The sequence below is a fragment of the Musa acuminata genome, chromosome BXJ3-8 (assembly GCF_036884655.1).
Source record: "Musa acuminata AAA Group cultivar baxijiao chromosome BXJ3-8, Cavendish_Baxijiao_AAA, whole genome shotgun sequence".
Classification (NCBI taxonomy): Eukaryota; Viridiplantae; Streptophyta; class Magnoliopsida; order Zingiberales; family Musaceae; genus Musa; species Musa acuminata.
The window spans coordinates 12,756,050-12,773,037 of record NC_088356.1 but is presented as its reverse complement, the minus strand read 5'-3'; the positions used below and the strand labels follow the sequence as shown (position 1 = coordinate 12,773,037).

The following is a 16,988-nucleotide window of genomic DNA, read 5'->3' as shown; positions in this document are numbered from 1 at the left end:
CTGCTTCCCAAGGCACACATGCGCGGCCAGCCCGCTTGCGTCGTGCTCCTCGGCTCCATGTTGCCCGAGACCACACCTGCACTGCCAGCCCGCCTGCGTCGTGCTTCTCGGCTCCATGCTCCCCGAGACACACCTGTGCGGCCAGCCCGCCTGCGTCGTGCTCCTCGGCTCCATGTTGCCCGAGACCACACCTGCACTGCCAGCCCGCCTACGTCGTGCTCCTCGGCTCCATGCTACCCGAGACCACACCTGCGCGACCAACCCGCCTGCGTCGTGCTTCTCAGCTCCATGCTCCCCGAGACACACCTGTGCGGCCAGCCCGCCTGCGTCGTGCTCCTCGGCTCCATGTTGCCCGAGACCACACTTGCACGGCCAGCCCGCCTACGTCTTGCTCCTCAGCTCAATGTTGCCCGAGACCACACTTGTGCGGCCAGCCCGCCTGCGTCGTGCTCCTCGGCTCCATGCTGCCCGAGACCACACCTGCGCGGCCAACCCGCCTGCATCGTGCTTCTCGGCTCCATGCTCCCCGAGACACACCTGCGCGGCCAGCCCGCCTGCGTCGTGCTCCCCAAGACGTGCTCCTCGACCCCACGTCGCCCGGGACGCACTCGACCTAATGTCGCCTGAAACTACTGCGGTACTGGAGGTTGAAGCCATGCCTCGGACTCCCCCCTTTTTGCAACAACCGACGCATAGCTTCTTTCTGGGGGGGGGGGGGGGGAATATGATGAGGGTAATAATGGCAACATGACGCACCACGACGTCAGCCACGCCTGAACGACACTCTGCCCCAAAGAGGGCAATAATGCCGACGCGATGTGCGCTGATGCCACCCGCTCTCAGACAACGACTTCATCGTTGTTTGACCTAACATGCTTGGCCAAGGCAGAGGAGAACGACGACCGAGGCTCGCCCATGCCCTGCGGCAGTTCGGTTCTCCACGCAACGCCAACAACAATGTCAGACGCCATCAGAGGTACGATCCTGCTCTTGCGGACAGGCACATCAAGTAACACTAAACTTACCTATAAATACCCCCGAGTTCTAAACGAGAGGGAGAGGGAAAAAAACAGATTGGCGTGGAGAGAGCACTTCTTCACCTGAAACCCCCTCCACATCCACTAACTTGATCGTCGGAGGGGTCGGGCCGAGCTTCCGACCCGACCTGTGTGTAGGTGTAAGGATGGGGTTGCTTCTTCCCAGCACCGCTCAAAAGCTTTCCTCTTTATGCAACGTCCCGACCGGACCACCTTAACCGACCACCTGGGCAATCTCGTGGGACGCCGCACCAGATCCCCGTCATCCGGACCCCGACCAAGTCGCGTCGGCCCCCGAGGCCACGGCATAAAGTTATTTACGCTAACAGAGCCCACCTCAAGATCATATCGAAATCAAATGTGTAAATAGAAAATACAACATCTAAAATGCCGTATATGCATGTATGCGTCCGATATAAATGACATGGAATGCACCAAAGAATTAGATATATCTAGCTTGCACGTGCAAACTATGGCTTGCTCCATTCTTAAAGATTATGCATCTTACTCCGACGCAATTGGAGCGTAAGCATGGAAGGGTAAGTTTTTAGATGTTCTCGAGGATTGTATTAACATCCTTCAACTCCATCATCAAGTCTCTCATTACACGTTTTATGATTAGAAACCATGAATAATAATACCCCACACACACACACACACACACACACACGCTATACACGGCAGCAGGCAGGCAGGCAGTCAGGCATAGAAAAGAAATCATAGGATCGTCCCTTGGGCAGGTTCGGGTTTGTCCTGATGCTTGGTTGGTGAATCTTTTGAAGTCGGTGAATCGTCTGAAGTTGTTGAATCTTTCGAAGAGGTGGTCGAATCTTTGGGATCCCCCGATTCGTCGTGACCCTTGGCCAACTGCTCCTCAACTTTGCGCCGTTCCTGCTCCGTCGCAGCCTTATCCATTGCCTTGGTTCCAACATCACTAGCAGCCCTGGCAACCTTACCGAAGGCCCCCGTCACCCATGCTGCCCCCGTGAACACATACCTGTTCTTCATGATGGCCGCACCGGCAGTGCTAACCTTCTGCTCCGCAGCTGCAATGGCTGATCTCGTCTTCTCCGACACCTGATATTTCTGATCCATTTCCATCACCTTCTCGTTGACGGCAGCAGTGCCCATGCTTATTTTCTCGCTTAGCCCCATCCTTTTGTCCAGATCCGAGACTTTGGCTGAAGCTGTGGATGTCAACTGGTGCTTCTCATCGAAAGACTTTGCCTTGTTCAGTGCATCCTTCCCCAGGACGAATCCCTTGGCCAGCATAGTGGTGACAACATTCTCCGCCTTCCGAACAGCAGATCCGATGCCGCCGGCACCCTCATCGCCATCGTTCGACTATTCAAGCGATCATCAGAAAAAGAATGTTACGAGTAGTTTATATAAATTAAAGAAGAAGAAGAAGAAAAGAGAGGGCGTAGTGTACTGCAGGAGGAATTAAGACGGTAGCTGGGAGTTGGTAATCCACGGCGGGTGTGATGTCGATGACTAGATCACATATTTTTGCACCCTGCACTTTGAAATGAAAACCAATTTAGAAGATAAAAAACGAAAAACCAAGAACAAAGCTCTGTAATTTTATCCTCCAAGTAAGATGACTAATAACAACATTTCCTTTCCTAAGCAAAAAAAAAAAACTAGTACTTCACAATTCCAAATCTTTGTAAACAAGAGTTATGTCCTTGCGCGACCATGACCATGATTCTAATGGAAACCGCTATCCATAAAGCACCACGAACTGAATTGAAATTCAGCACCAAGGCAGAGAGATCAATAAATGAAAAACCAGATTCACCATAATTTACAAATAAATTCTTTTTCTTTTTTTTTTTAACCGAGTAACCTATGTGGAGATACCAAACGTACCGTAAGAAGAAGCGCAGTCTCCGCTCCTTGTGAATCTTTAAATGTGACATAGGCAACCTGAGATGACTCATCTACACTGCAAAAAGGGAACGGAAGCGTAGCAAATGCATATGCATCAGAAAGAAAGGTGCATAAATGACGGACATTATGTGTGAGTACAGACCTTTGCACTTCGATGTACACGATGTCACCAGAAAATGAAAAGAATTCCTTTATATCTTGCACTGATGCACCGCGGGAGACATTGCTAATCTTTACCGTACTTACCTGCGGAAGCAATAATTACTCTCTGATCAGTACTATTTTCTCACCGATGATCAAATGACATACCAAGAACATAGCATCGAAAGAAGAACCTCGATGGTCTAAGTTGCAATGCTTTAGAGTCAAAGAAGCAGAATAGTTCAAAAAAAAAAAGGCTATCCAGCAAACTTTCACAAATCAAAACATTTCAGAACAAAGATCACCTACTACGCGTAACAAGATCAGGCATTTTCTGGTTTTCAGCTAGTCAAGAAGCTATTAACAGACAGACAGACAGACAAACATAGCAAAATCAACAAAACTCATTAGATTGGCCAGGAAAATGCCAAAAAAAATTTGTTCTTGGAAGTCGACTTGTGCTTCTTCTACTCGTTTGAGGTAAAATCAGAAGGTGCATGCCTTGCAAATTATACTTCGACCAATATTTTCATACAATAATAATAAGCAGAGATGGTATATGAGAAGGGACCTTAGTGCAATGATAAGATTCCTCCTTTGTAACCTAGTTCACCAAAAGATAGTAGCAACTATTCTTTGTGTTAATAAGAGAAAACAGCAAGAGATATATGATATTATGCTAGACCAAAAGCATGGAAAGTGGGAGGGGAACAAAAGGATTAGAGAAGAGAGGCAACAGGAGAATGTAACAACACTACTTTAAACGTTTAAACAACCTACCGATAAGACTGATAATAAGATAGAGAAGTTAGTATCTACATCTGGAGAATTGGTGGATACATGGTAGGTTTAGGAGACAAATCATGGGTCAAATGCAGTTAAAAGACACCATTAGCTCCATAAGTAGGGTTACCGAGGCGGTAGATTAGAGGATGTCGTAGAAGAAACAACAAACTTGAAGGAGCTAATGTAAGCTCCTCTGCTTAAGAGAGCAAAAGGGAAGATCGCATGTTCTGTTGTCACATTACACAGACATCTTTTTGACACCTCATCAGCTCTAACAATCGTGTATCACGAATACAATCTCGTGCGGGGAGGGGAGACGTTGTCATCGGTGTTACACAAAGAATCTGGAAAACAAAAAAATTGATAGCCATTCAATTCATTCATGAAAGCTCATGCAAAGGGGAAAACTAATCCAACAAATCCATAATAACAACCTATTGTTATCTATCATCAACAAATGGAACGCCCACGAACCCGGCACGCAAAGATGGTTCGACTTGAAACAAGATTAGACACCGGCGATCAGAAATGTGTCTCGGATCTTAGCATACCGCGGTTAACGCACGGTTATAAGACGGCATCGATATCTGACCAAAAAACCTACAAATTCCTTTTGGGTTAAAATGCTTAAAGAATCATGAAAATGATCTACAGATCAAAGATGCCAATTTCGGAGAAGTGGAGCAATCATTCCAATGCCAAACTACAACGCACGATCTCAATAGAATAGCTCAACGTGTACGATTCCTATCGCCATCAAGTGCTCGATAATCCTAATTGATGGCGTCAATCTCCAATGATCCAAAGAATGATGGAAGAGAGAAAGAAAATAAAATTCTACCTCAATCTGATCAGATTCTAATAAGACAGAAACCCTAACCATATATTTGCAACCAAAAAGAATCAAACCATTGGGATAAAAAACACGGTTCTTCAAACATACGATCGGGGAAGATTCGAAGGCAGAACTCACCGTCATGGCTACCGATCCGGCGACGCGAACGAGGACGAGAAGAACAGAGGAGGGAGAGATCGAAGGAAGAGATGAAGACGAACGAGGAAAGCGGCAGGCGCGAGTCGGGGGAGAGGGAGGAGCACTTTATAGGCGGTTCGATTGGGAAGGGTGTAACGGAAGGCCGCCGTTAACCGCATCCGTCCATTACGCGCCGCGGGCGCGATGGACGTGGCACGACGTGTGCGGCACTACGTCAAAAATAATTTTCTTTCGTTTTCCTATATATATTTTTAATGTGGTGTGAGGGTCGGATAATTAGAGGGGATGACAACCGGAGGACCAGACCACACTCCATCCGGTCTAGTTTATGTCATTATATCATATATAAATTATATATATTTATTAATTATATATATTTATTTATATTTGAGAATTGAACTTAATATCTATAATTTCAACATTGTATATATATATATATATATATATATATATATATATATATATATATATATATATATATTAATAATAATAATGTATTTAAAAATATATAACCACTAAACTAATCTTAATTTTTTAATACATTTTAAAATTTTATAATAAAATAATAAATAAAATATTTCATCAAGATTGGTTATGTAATGAAATGCACCATATGAATTTTAATTTGAGTGAAAATAATTTAACTTCTATTTATTTAATATTAATTCTTATTTATGTAATTAATTAATATTTAAGAGACACATCCTTAAAAGGATAAAGATGATTGTGATATAATTAATATATATTTTAATTTTAATAATATTATTTGAAAAATTTAAAAATAAGATTAATAAAGAAAATTATTAATCTATATATTTATTTGTTTTTTTTTAATATTTGGATATATTTGTTTTTGAATATTGTTATGATAGTAAAATATCATTATTATTTATAAATTTTTGTATTGTTAATTAATTTTGATTATAGGTTTATTTTTTTTAAATTAAATAAATTAATTAGGCGAGGATGAGTAGAGCACATGTTAGACTGTCTCTGTATCCATCCCCATATTATTTATATTATTATATTATATATAATATATATTTAAATAATATTATTAAAAACATATATAAAAAATTGAATCCAATATGTTTAATTTCAACATTCTAACATTAATCACTAAACCAATATTATGTTTTAATTTTATAAATTTTTGGATTTATAATTAATTTTGATAATAATTTTATTTTTAAATAGAAATATATTTATTATGATGATTTGGAAAATCCATGGATTCCCTACCCTTCATGGGGATTTTTCATCCTCGCCCTTGTCTCATCTAAATACGGATGTATTGGGGATTAGGGGATGAGGGATGAGACGAGGATGGAGAAGCACTCATTATCCTCGTCCCACCTCATTCACGTTCCTATTTGTAGGTTTTTCATTGTCAATGAGGATTCTTCATCCCCATTTAGTCCTATTTAAATGATGAATGAGATGGAGATGAAGATGAGAAGACGAAACAAGATGGGGGAAGCACTTCTCGCTCTCGTCTTATCTTATTGATATCTTTATGTACGGGTTCCTTTTCCTTCATGAGATTCTTAATCCCTGCCTTTGTTCCGTTTAAATGGGCAAGAGATGGGAATAAAGATAAGGAATGAAATGAAGATCAATGATCAATCTATCAACTGTGGTTTAATATTTATTAAGATTAAAATTATAAGAATTATATGTAACTTATAATCGATATATTTGAAGCAATCAAAATCATATATATATATATATATATATATATATGATTAAAAAAAAAGTTATTACATATTTGAAATTATTGTAGATACTTTCCAAACGGTAGCCAGTAGTTTCCCTGGATCTCTTAACCTCCTAATACTTGGCATGGGATATAAATTATGTGTGATCTTTGCATGCTGTGGCCACCACGTTTGTTCCAGCGTTGAATAGTCATATTGGATTGGTTTGGAGAACTAATTATGGAAGACACGGATTCGGCACATAAAGTTGGTAACAGGTGAAGGTCATATAGGATCTAAAATATGGCAGATAAGTGAGATGGAACGCATGGCACACAGTTAAGATGCTGTGCATTTGGATTCATATCACGAGGTGAGAACATATCTCAAAGTGAGGTAGAATGTATGATAAAGAGCTTTGGATTCATATCATGAGGTGAGCAGATATCTCAAAGTGAGATGAAATGCATGACAAAGAGCTTTGCATTCATATCATGCGGTGAGCATGTATCTCAAAGTGAGATGGAACACATGACAAAGAGCTTTGGATTCATATCATGAGGTGAGCACGTATCTCAAAGTGAGATGGAACGCATGGCAAAATGCTTTGGATTCATATCATGAGGTAAGCACGTCTCTCAAAGTGAGATGAAACGTACGACAAAGAGCTTTGTATTGATATCATGAGATAAGCACGCACGGATCTCAAGTAAGATAGAACGTATCGCAAAGAGCTTTGGATTCATATTATGAGGTTGATCGATCCAAATGTTCACCGGATACATACTTCGCTATCCATTAGCATGACATTTAAAATCCTACGTATCACTGCCTCCGTACAATCAAGATAGTGGAGCCGCCGTATCTTATCGGATCTATCCTGAGAAACATCTCTCTCTCTCTCTCTCTCTCTCTCTCTCTCATATGTTATATATGAGAGAGAGAGAGAGAGAGAGAGAGAGAGAGAGAGAGAGAGAAATGGAACGACGAAAGGCTGGCTGGTCAACAGCTATGGGGATCGACGGCGACTCGGGTGGCGGCGTGGAAGAGAACAGATGGGACTCAAATCCACGAAGGAGAAAGGTAGGCTTATGATGGATTGGGAGATGAATTCAGGTTGCATGATAAATATCAGGATCCATGTTTGCAAGGAGGAGACGTCCTGCAGGCTGTCTGCACAACTGTTTAGGGAATTGTTTTTCATAGACTGTGACGAACATGGCAACGACAAGAAGAACTTGTACTGTCTCGACAGTACCAAGGCCTCTTGTGTGCACCGTCAACATGAACTCATCCGCGCCACCGATTGCTCTGGAATGGAGCAGGGGCAGACATGTTGACATGTTCAAGACATTAAGCTTTCTGTCAGAGATAATAATGGCATGAAGAATCAATGTTGAGCTTAATTTGCTGCAGCTTTGGATCGAGAATAATAATGGTGGAGGGAGCAGAGATCCACCCTGGTCATCGTTCAGGAGACGTCCTAGGAAATCCAAGAACCCCGTGAGGTCTCCCTTTCGTTGACCCATTTGTTTGTATATTGTTCCACCCATGCTAATTGATGAAGCACCTTCATTGTTTTGATTTACTCCGTTTTAATCTCCATCTCGATGCTGTGCGACCTATCACTCATATAACAATAAATTCATCTCTGTAAGAAAAAAACTCACTATAACTATGGGGTATTTCTTTACAAAATTATGCTCAATTTCTCTTTGTTGAAGATAATAATAATAATAATAATAATAATAATTAAACTCCTTCTAGTTGACCGATTATAAATAATAATTTATTTAGAAGAGATATTTTGATTATTTTATAATTTATAAAAACTATAAATTTATTATTTTAAAAAAAATAATGTTGCTCTTTCTTGGAGGTATGTAGGAGAAGAAAAATCCCCAAATAAACCTCCCCTAAAAAAAAAACTTCTCATTCTTCTTTACCAATAAAAAAAACATAGATTTATCTGACACTTTGATGAAGAACGTGGGTATAGAAATATATCCAAAAATGCTTACTTTGGGTGAATTATTTCTTTTGTATATTCAAACAAATTATTTTGAGTTGAATCAATGGAATTAGTTAATTTTTAATATCGTCACGTGTTATTTACACTAGATGAAAGTTTATGTTGATAATGTTGGTTGATATTATCATTTTTATCATATCCTATACGATTGATGTTTTATTTTTTATTCTATGAAATTATTTATTTTTAATCATTATTTTTACTATTTATTATTATTATATATATTTAAAATTATTTTTATATTTAAAATATTTTAATTAAATATATGATCTAACACCTTAGACTTTACCGAATGACTTGATATGACAACTCGATCTAGTATTTTAGATTGATATGGTGTTCTATATGATCTCTTTTCTAATACACTCGAAATATTAGATTTTTTAAAAAAAATAAAGATCCAGAATCTCATTCGATATATTTTATATATTCAAATATTGATTTAATTATGATGCATCAACTAACTTATAAAAGATTAAGGATTTCATCCAATATACCCTTTGTAAAAATAAATAAATAATATAGTCTAATCTCACATAATAATACTTGAATGAAAATGATGATAGAAGGACAAATGATAAAGTGACTTATTTCTCTTAGGTGTTAAATCAAATGATAAAAACATGGCTCTGATACCAACTGTTCGGATCGTAAAAGTGTGCAGCTAAAGTAATGAAGAAGTAAAGTAGTTTGTAATAAAGGTAAATAGCAAAATAGAAATTCAAACCGATTTATAGTAGTTTAGTAGTCGTAACCTACGTCCACTCCCGATTCCTTTTCACTCAAGGCCATCGACTTCCACTATCGATCTTTTTTCCAATGAACGAAGTTCAACTACCCTTATACTCTTTCTCCTTTTCACAGGTTCAAGAGAAAACCTTTACACCCCTCTTTTATAAGTGTTCCCTCACACAGCTCCTTTACGACTATCACTAAGCCCTTGGAGGAGGGACTCTATACTTAAAAGAGTTTTACTACCTTGGAATCACAGAGTTTTTATCTCTTTTCATGTATATTCCAAGTAGGAATTTATGAAGTATTTATAGACCCTAAATGACTTCAAAACTTGGAGCCAAAATTTAAATCCCCGAGTTTTCAGGGTACGAGCGGTACCACCGCCTATCGATCTGACACTGGGTGGTACCACCACCCATTCTGGTGATTCCACCGCTTGACATACTAACATTGGGTGGTACCACCGCCCAGTCTAGCAGTACCACCACTTGACAGCATAGAAAAATGTGTTCTTGACTTTTCTAACTCATTGGTGATTCCATCTAACCTTGGGTGATCGAATGAGCCTTCCACTTGGCTCAAAACAGACCCAACTTAGGCCTAATGGGCCCTTAATTGAGTTGGAATGGTTACATCCGAAACCAACTTAATTACGACTTAAACTAACTCGATCTAGATAAATCATTATAAAGCACAAACCATCTGTTGTACGACATGTCATTGGTTCTTTCAGTACTTCGTCCGATCCTTTGATGCATCATCCTCTCCTTTGGCGTATTGTCCTATTGGCATGTTGACACCCGTAACTTCCGATCTCCTTGGCGCAATGTCTAATCCTTCGGCCCAATGTCCAAACTCATGACACGAAGCCTTATGCCGACACGTAGACCATTTCTCCGGTCTGACATCCAATCTTATGATATGTTCAATTCCAGCCCAACTTCTTATTCTTCTTGCTTTAATCAATTTGCCTCTCTTGATCAAAGCTAGTCCTACATCACTCAAAACACAAATTAGATCATAACATTATCAATTATTTCATTATCAAAATATGAGATTCAACACAAAAGACAAAGGTCAGTGCTTCTACTATGGCAAAGATAAGCACTAGAAGAGAAACTATAAAAAGTATCTTGTAAAGAGGGCGAAACAGAAGCTTCAGATGTATTCATGATTAGTCTCTATTTTTTAGAATCTTATGATAATATATGGGTATTGGATACCAGTAGTGCTTATCATATCATATGCACAACGGAAGAATATAAATAAAATCATAAATTTTTCAAAAAAGTGTTCGTCATCGTGTGAAGATTGGTGCACAAAAACCCATGAAATTGAAAACCACGTATGAGATAGTTATGTTACTTAGGGAGATAGTATATCCCTGAATTCCTATAGATCTATGGGAGAGGATGAAGGAGGTTAAGCATCCTCCCCTTTTGCAATGATCCACATAGTAAGGGTTACGAAGACACTCCTCAGCCCAAATCTCCATACCTGCTATCTAAGGATAAGATGGGGAGAGGAGAATAGGAGGTGGAAACCTATAAACCTAGCTTATGACCCTTTGGTTCTCTCCAATTTATAAAGGCCCCTGATCAACTTAACCCTAATAGATCCTGCCCTATTGGGTACTAGATATAGGAAAATCTAGGGGCAACATCATATGCGTAGTAGAAGAACAGAAAATAAAAATCTTAAATTTCTCAAAAAGGTGTTCATCGTCATGCGAAGATTGGTACGTAAAACCTATGAAACTAAAAAGCACGTATGAGATAGTTGTGTTACCTAGGAAAATCGTATATCCCTAAAATCTTGCAGATCTGTAGGATAGGATGAAGGGGTCAAGCGTCCTCTTCTCTAACAGTGATCCACATGACAGGGACAACAAAAATACTCCTCGAATCATTATCCAAATCTCTACACTTGCTAACTAAGAAGGAGAAGGGGAGAAAAGAATAGGAGTTGGTAACCAAGAAGCCTAACTTATGACCCCTTGGTTCTCTTATATTTATAGATGTCTCCTATCAACTTAACCCTATTGGATCCTACCCTATTAGGTACTAGATCTCCATCCAACTATCCAAGCCTCTTAGATTAGTGGATCTCTATTCAATAATATCTTATTGGCTCTTATTGGATCTTATCCATAGGATCCAATAATTTAGGGGCTTATTGCATATCTATTAAGATAAGGCCTCTGATGGATATTTCATATCTGAACCTCTACTCGTTGCAACACCTATCATATGTGTGTGACCCTCTAGGCCCAATATCAAGCTGGCTATGAATCTTACTTGTCAGAACTCCTTCTAGCCCAGTGAATTATTATCTTTATAATAATTCACTCGACTCATCAACTTTGGACATACTAGGTCACTACGTCGCAGTCCCTAGACGATACATGAGAATCCAATCCTTTGGACCTATCTATCCTCAGTTACTATGTAGCTGTAGTCCTTCATCCATATAATATCACAGAGACCGTATATTGGGCATAGTGCTGTCAGACCCATATGATTTCTCCTCGAGTCTCGCTCTAATTAGATTCTCCATAGAGAACTCTTTCTATCTCAATTCGAATGACTTTAGGTAAGGATTTGTCTAAGCAAGAATACATGAGATATTCTTCTCATGATACGAGAGTAGATGATCCTTTATCGACACTCAATAGCCCTCGTAAGGTTGGCTGTCACTCCCGATAATCAATTATACTAGTTATGAAACTTCTAAACATATTACTATGGTATCAAAGAGTAGAGTACTCATACAGGACATCCTTAGTATCTCAAGTTTAAAGACTAAGTACACTACTATGATGACAAAATCGTTGTCTGATAATAAAGTATCATCAACCATCCAACATTTCATGAGCGGATCAATTAGTGAACTCATTCTCTAATAACTACTTGCATTGTAACCCTAGGGTCCTCACACGAGCAGCTATGAGACTAGTCACCTCCATCATATTGATGGGTAAATAACATACTAGTTTATCTAGTTATCTCGATATCCCTCTCGAGTAACCTATGACAAGGATTATTTAGGGTCTGTGTTTAAAGGTGAATCGATCTCATTATCATGATCTCATCACGATCTAATTCCCAATGCACAAATCTATGGATATTATAATATATTTAAGAACAAGCAATATAAAGTAAAAAATATCATAATAATAATAAGCAAAAAAATTACGAGTCATGTCATATGTGCCATCACTCACATTATTGGCTTGCATAGCACCTATGACTAGAATTGGATCTCCATCTAACTACCCAAGTATTAGATTAGTTGATTTCTATCCAATAATCTCTTATTAATTTTTATTGGATCTCATCCACAAGATCTAATCCATAGGATCTAATAATTTATGAGTTTATTAGATATCTAATAAGATAGGGGCTCTGACGGATATCTCATATCCGAATCTCTACTTGTCGCAACACCTATTATATGTGTATAACCCTCTAGGCCCAATATCGAGCTAGCCGTGAGTCATACTTATCAGAACTCCTCTGGCTCAGTGAATTATTGCCTCCACAATAATTCACTCGACTCATTGACTATAGATGTATTATGCTACTATGCTGCAGTCCCTAGACGATACATGGGAATCCAATCCTTTGAACCTATCCATTCTTAGTTACAATGTACCTATAGTTCCTCATGATATTGAGAGCGGATGATCCTCTATCGACACTCAATAACTCTCGTAAGGTTGGCTGCCACTCCCGATAATTGGTTGTACTAGATCCGGAACTTCCAAACCTCTAAGTCTAATATCAAAGAATGAAGTACTTATACAGGACATCCTTAGTCTCTCAAGTCTAAGGACCAAGTACACAACTAAGATGATGAAATCGCTCTCTAACAATGGAGTATCATCAACCATCTAGCATTCCATGAGTGGATCAATTAGTGAACTCATTCTCCAATGAGCACCTGCATTATAACCCTAGTGTCCCCACACGAGCAACTATGAGACCAGCCGCCTCAATTATTTGGATAGGTAAGCAACACACTAGTCTTTCCGATAATCGTGATGTCCCTCTTGAGTAACCTATAGCCAGGATTATTAATGATTTATGTTTAAAGGTGAATCGGTCTCATTATCGTGATCTCATCACGATCCGATTCTTATTGCACATATATATGAACATTACAATATATATATATACATTAAATAATATAAATTTAAAAAATATAATAATAATAAGTAAAAAAGACTATGTGTCATGTCACATGTGTCATTACTCACATGATTAGCTTGTAGGGCACCTATTGTTGGATCTCGAATTTTGATGATGAAATCAATTGATGAATTTGTGATCTAATCTGCATTTTTAGTGATGCAAGACTAGCTTCGATTAACGAGAGACAAATTGATTGACAAAGGAGGAATTAAACGTTGGGTCCGAGTTGAATATGTTAGGAGATTAGACGTCGGGCCGGAGGATTGGTCGACATGCCGGCAGAAGGACTTCGTGTCATGAGTTCGAGCATCGGAGATCGAACATTATGCCAAGGAGATCGAAAGTTACAGAGTCAACATGTCGATTGAGCAATACATCGAAGAGGACAATGCAATGAAGGATTAGACACACCAATTTCTAATGCTAGCTATTGCTGATCTGAATAAGAACACATAAGATATTCAGATCAAGGCAATATATATTCTAGTATATGTGGATGACATTATTGTCATAGGCAACAATCCCAGAGACATCCAAGCATTCATCAAGCAGTTGGCAGATCGATTCTCACTTAAAGATCTAGGACCCTTGAACTATTTTCTGGGCGTAGAAGCTATATTCACATCTTCATGTCTCTTTCTATCACAAAGAAAGTATATTCAAGATTCATTATCAAAGATAAACATGCAGAACGCAAATGCGGTTCTAACTCCTTTCTTTGCTAGTGGCTCTCTCAAAATATCTGATGGAAGTCCTACTATGGAACCCACTCATTATCGACAAGTTGTTGACTCGTTACAGTACTTAGCTCTCACCCATCCAAACATCTCTTTTGTAGTCAATAAATTATCATAGTTTATGTAGAAGCCGTCTATTATGCATTGGTCTATGGTCAAACGAATCCTGCGATATCTTAAAGGGACCCTTAATCATGGTCTCTTTCTTCGTAAACACTCTTCACTTCATCTTCATGCCTTTACCTATGTCGATTGAGTAGGCAACTTTGATGATAGAACATCCATATCGGGGTATATTTCTTCCTTGGTACTAATCCAATTAGTTTTTGTTCTAAGAAACAAAAGATAATTGCATGGTTTATAACTAAAGCTGAATACCATGTCATCGCCACTGCCACTGCAGAACTTAATTGGGTCACAAATCTGTTCAAGGAACTCAACATCAATTCCACTCCTACAATATATTATGATAATGTCGGAGATACCTATCTATGCGCTAATCCGGTGTTCCACTCTCGTATGAAACATATTGCTATCGACTTCCACTTTATGCGAGATCAATTTGTCCGCCGTCAATTTCATGTTTCTCATGTGCATATGACTGATCAATTAGCCGACTCACTCATGAAGCCTCTCGCTCGTAAACTTTTTGCATTGCATCGATCCAAGATTGATATCTTTGATAGGTGCATCATTTTGTGGGGGTATGATAGCAGATAAAATTTTCCTAACTGTATGAGAAAATCTCTCTACTCTATTGAGGAAAATCCTTCGTCTCAACCTGTATAAATAGGAAGAGAATATATGAATGCAATATAGCTTCTTCAATAATTCTTCCTATCTTTTATCTCTTGTAACAAAATCCAAGAAGCTTTTCTTCAATATATTGTCACCTTTCCACAAAATGTGTAGTATATAAAGGTATACACTTTTAGGATTGTAAGATAATACACGAGTATAGGGAATTCATGCATTCAAAAGGTGTAGGATAGGTAACTGATCCTCTAACTAAACTCCAATATTTTATTGAGTTATGATGAAAGGGATATATTTTGTAATGGTTTGGTGAAGTGATATAGAGACTCCATGTATCCATGGTCTCACATAAGTTCTAAGAATGCTTTTATGAGAACACTGGGCAACCTCACCTTACTTCCTCCCACCAACTTGCCTTCATTTCTACCAACACGACCATCCAACCAAGCAATATAAATCCAATGAGCCCACCAACTTCATTGAACGGCTAAACCCTTGGCTTGCAGAGCCTCCCCCTTACTGTTCCTCCCTCAATCCATATAACCACTCCGCCTCATCCCCCCTCAAGTACTCGAGACACCAACGACGACGCCATGGACTGGTACTCCTGGCTTCTTCAAACCAACCTCGATCCCGACCTCGTCTGCGAGTACTCGCTGCTCCTAGCGAGCAACGAGCTCGAGGAGGACGATGTTGCGCACTTCGACCACGAGTTCCTTCAGAGCATGGGCATCTCCATTGCTAAGCACAGGCTCGAGATGCTTAAGCTAGCCAAAAGGGGTAAGACAAAGTCGTCGTCGCGCCCCGTCTCTTTGCTTCTCGTCGCTGTCACCAAGACCAAGAATTGCATCGCGAGGTACTTCCGGTCGTTCATCAATCATGACGCTTCGCCCATCGTCGTCGTCCCGAGGTCGTCCTTCTTCGATGGAGGAGGGCCGAAGAGTGATATGTTGAAGAGGAACAAGAGGATGTCGCGTATCAAGCAAGGGAGGGTGACGCTTTATAGGGCACCACAAGCCATGGCCTATAAGGAGAGTAAGGACAGAAAAGAGGACAGCTACCGAGGGAGCAGCGGAGAGGAGACCAGGTGGGAGTCCATGTTTCAGGACCTGAAACCTACTTAACTTCATGATGTGGATGGAGAAGGCTTTCATGGTGCAACTGCTGTTCATTCAGATGGAGGGCTTTCCAGTTTGCTGCTTGTGCGTTCACTGTAGCTGCTGTTGTCATTATGATCTTAAAGTGGCTGAAGCAGAATCAAATTTTGAATTCAAACTTGATAGTGATGATAATATATAAAACAAAACTACATGATATATGATGAAATTAATATGTCTGCTTCTAATAGGCCGGCATAATGTATTGTGCAAGATTAACTTCCATGGCCAAGTCAACTTGGTTAGCTTACCTACCATCTTAATACATGCAGGTGTTTGATGGAAAATGATTCAGTAGGTGCATCAATCTAACCATGATCTTATTCAGATCAGCAACAGCTAGCATTAGAATATCTTATGCATTGAGAGGAATATCTTAAGTGCTGGGTGAAGTTTAAGAGAGATATAAGTGGTTGTATAGGTTATCTCCTAAACTTGTGAAAAGAAGAAAAAAGGGTGTAAAATGGTAGTTGGTCTTTGCCCGTTGAAAGAAGATCAGTAGTAGAAGCCGATGGCCTCGAGTGAAGATGAATTGAGAGTGGATGTAGGTCATGACAATCGAACCACTATAAATCTAGTTTACATTTATTGTAAACTGATTTCTTACTTTCACTATGCTTAGGAAAGTGTTTTTAAGTTAACATCTTTCCGATATCAATTTTCATCGAATTTCCAAATTAACATAATTTTATATAAGCACTAATTTATCCCCCCCCCACTTAGTGTCCATTCACGATTCTAACAATTGGTATCAGAGTCAATTTCTCTCTGTTTGGTTTAATACCTAAGAAAGATAACTTTTTTCAGCTTTTAAGAGGGGATTCTCTATC

The 16,988-nt window shown here is 39.4% G+C and overlaps 2 protein-coding genes across 2 annotated transcripts; one reads left to right on the top strand and one right to left on the bottom strand.

Moving 5' to 3' along the window:
• Positions 1 to 1,563: 1,563 nt before the first annotated feature.
• On the bottom strand, positions 1,564 to 4,963 carry LOC135644021 (binding partner of ACD11 1-like). The gene is made up of 5 exons (XM_065161384.1): positions 4,831 to 4,963; positions 3,073 to 3,176; positions 2,910 to 2,985; positions 2,470 to 2,553; positions 1,564 to 2,381 (listed from the first exon to the last, which is right to left on the bottom strand). Exons 1-5 carry the CDS (start codon positions 4,834 to 4,836, stop codon positions 1,755 to 1,757), a joined length of 897 nt encoding a protein of 298 aa, XP_065017456.1. The 5' UTR covers positions 4,837 to 4,963; the 3' UTR covers positions 1,564 to 1,754.
• A 10,518-nt stretch (positions 4,964 to 15,481) lies between these two features.
• LOC103994581 (uncharacterized) lies at positions 15,482 to 16,281 on the top strand. The gene has a single exon (XM_009414953.3). The coding sequence runs from the start codon at positions 15,595 to 15,597 to the stop codon at positions 16,123 to 16,125; it is 531 nt and encodes a 176-aa protein (XP_009413228.2). The 5' UTR covers positions 15,482 to 15,594; the 3' UTR covers positions 16,126 to 16,281.
• The last annotated feature ends 707 nt before the right edge of the window (positions 16,282 to 16,988 follow it).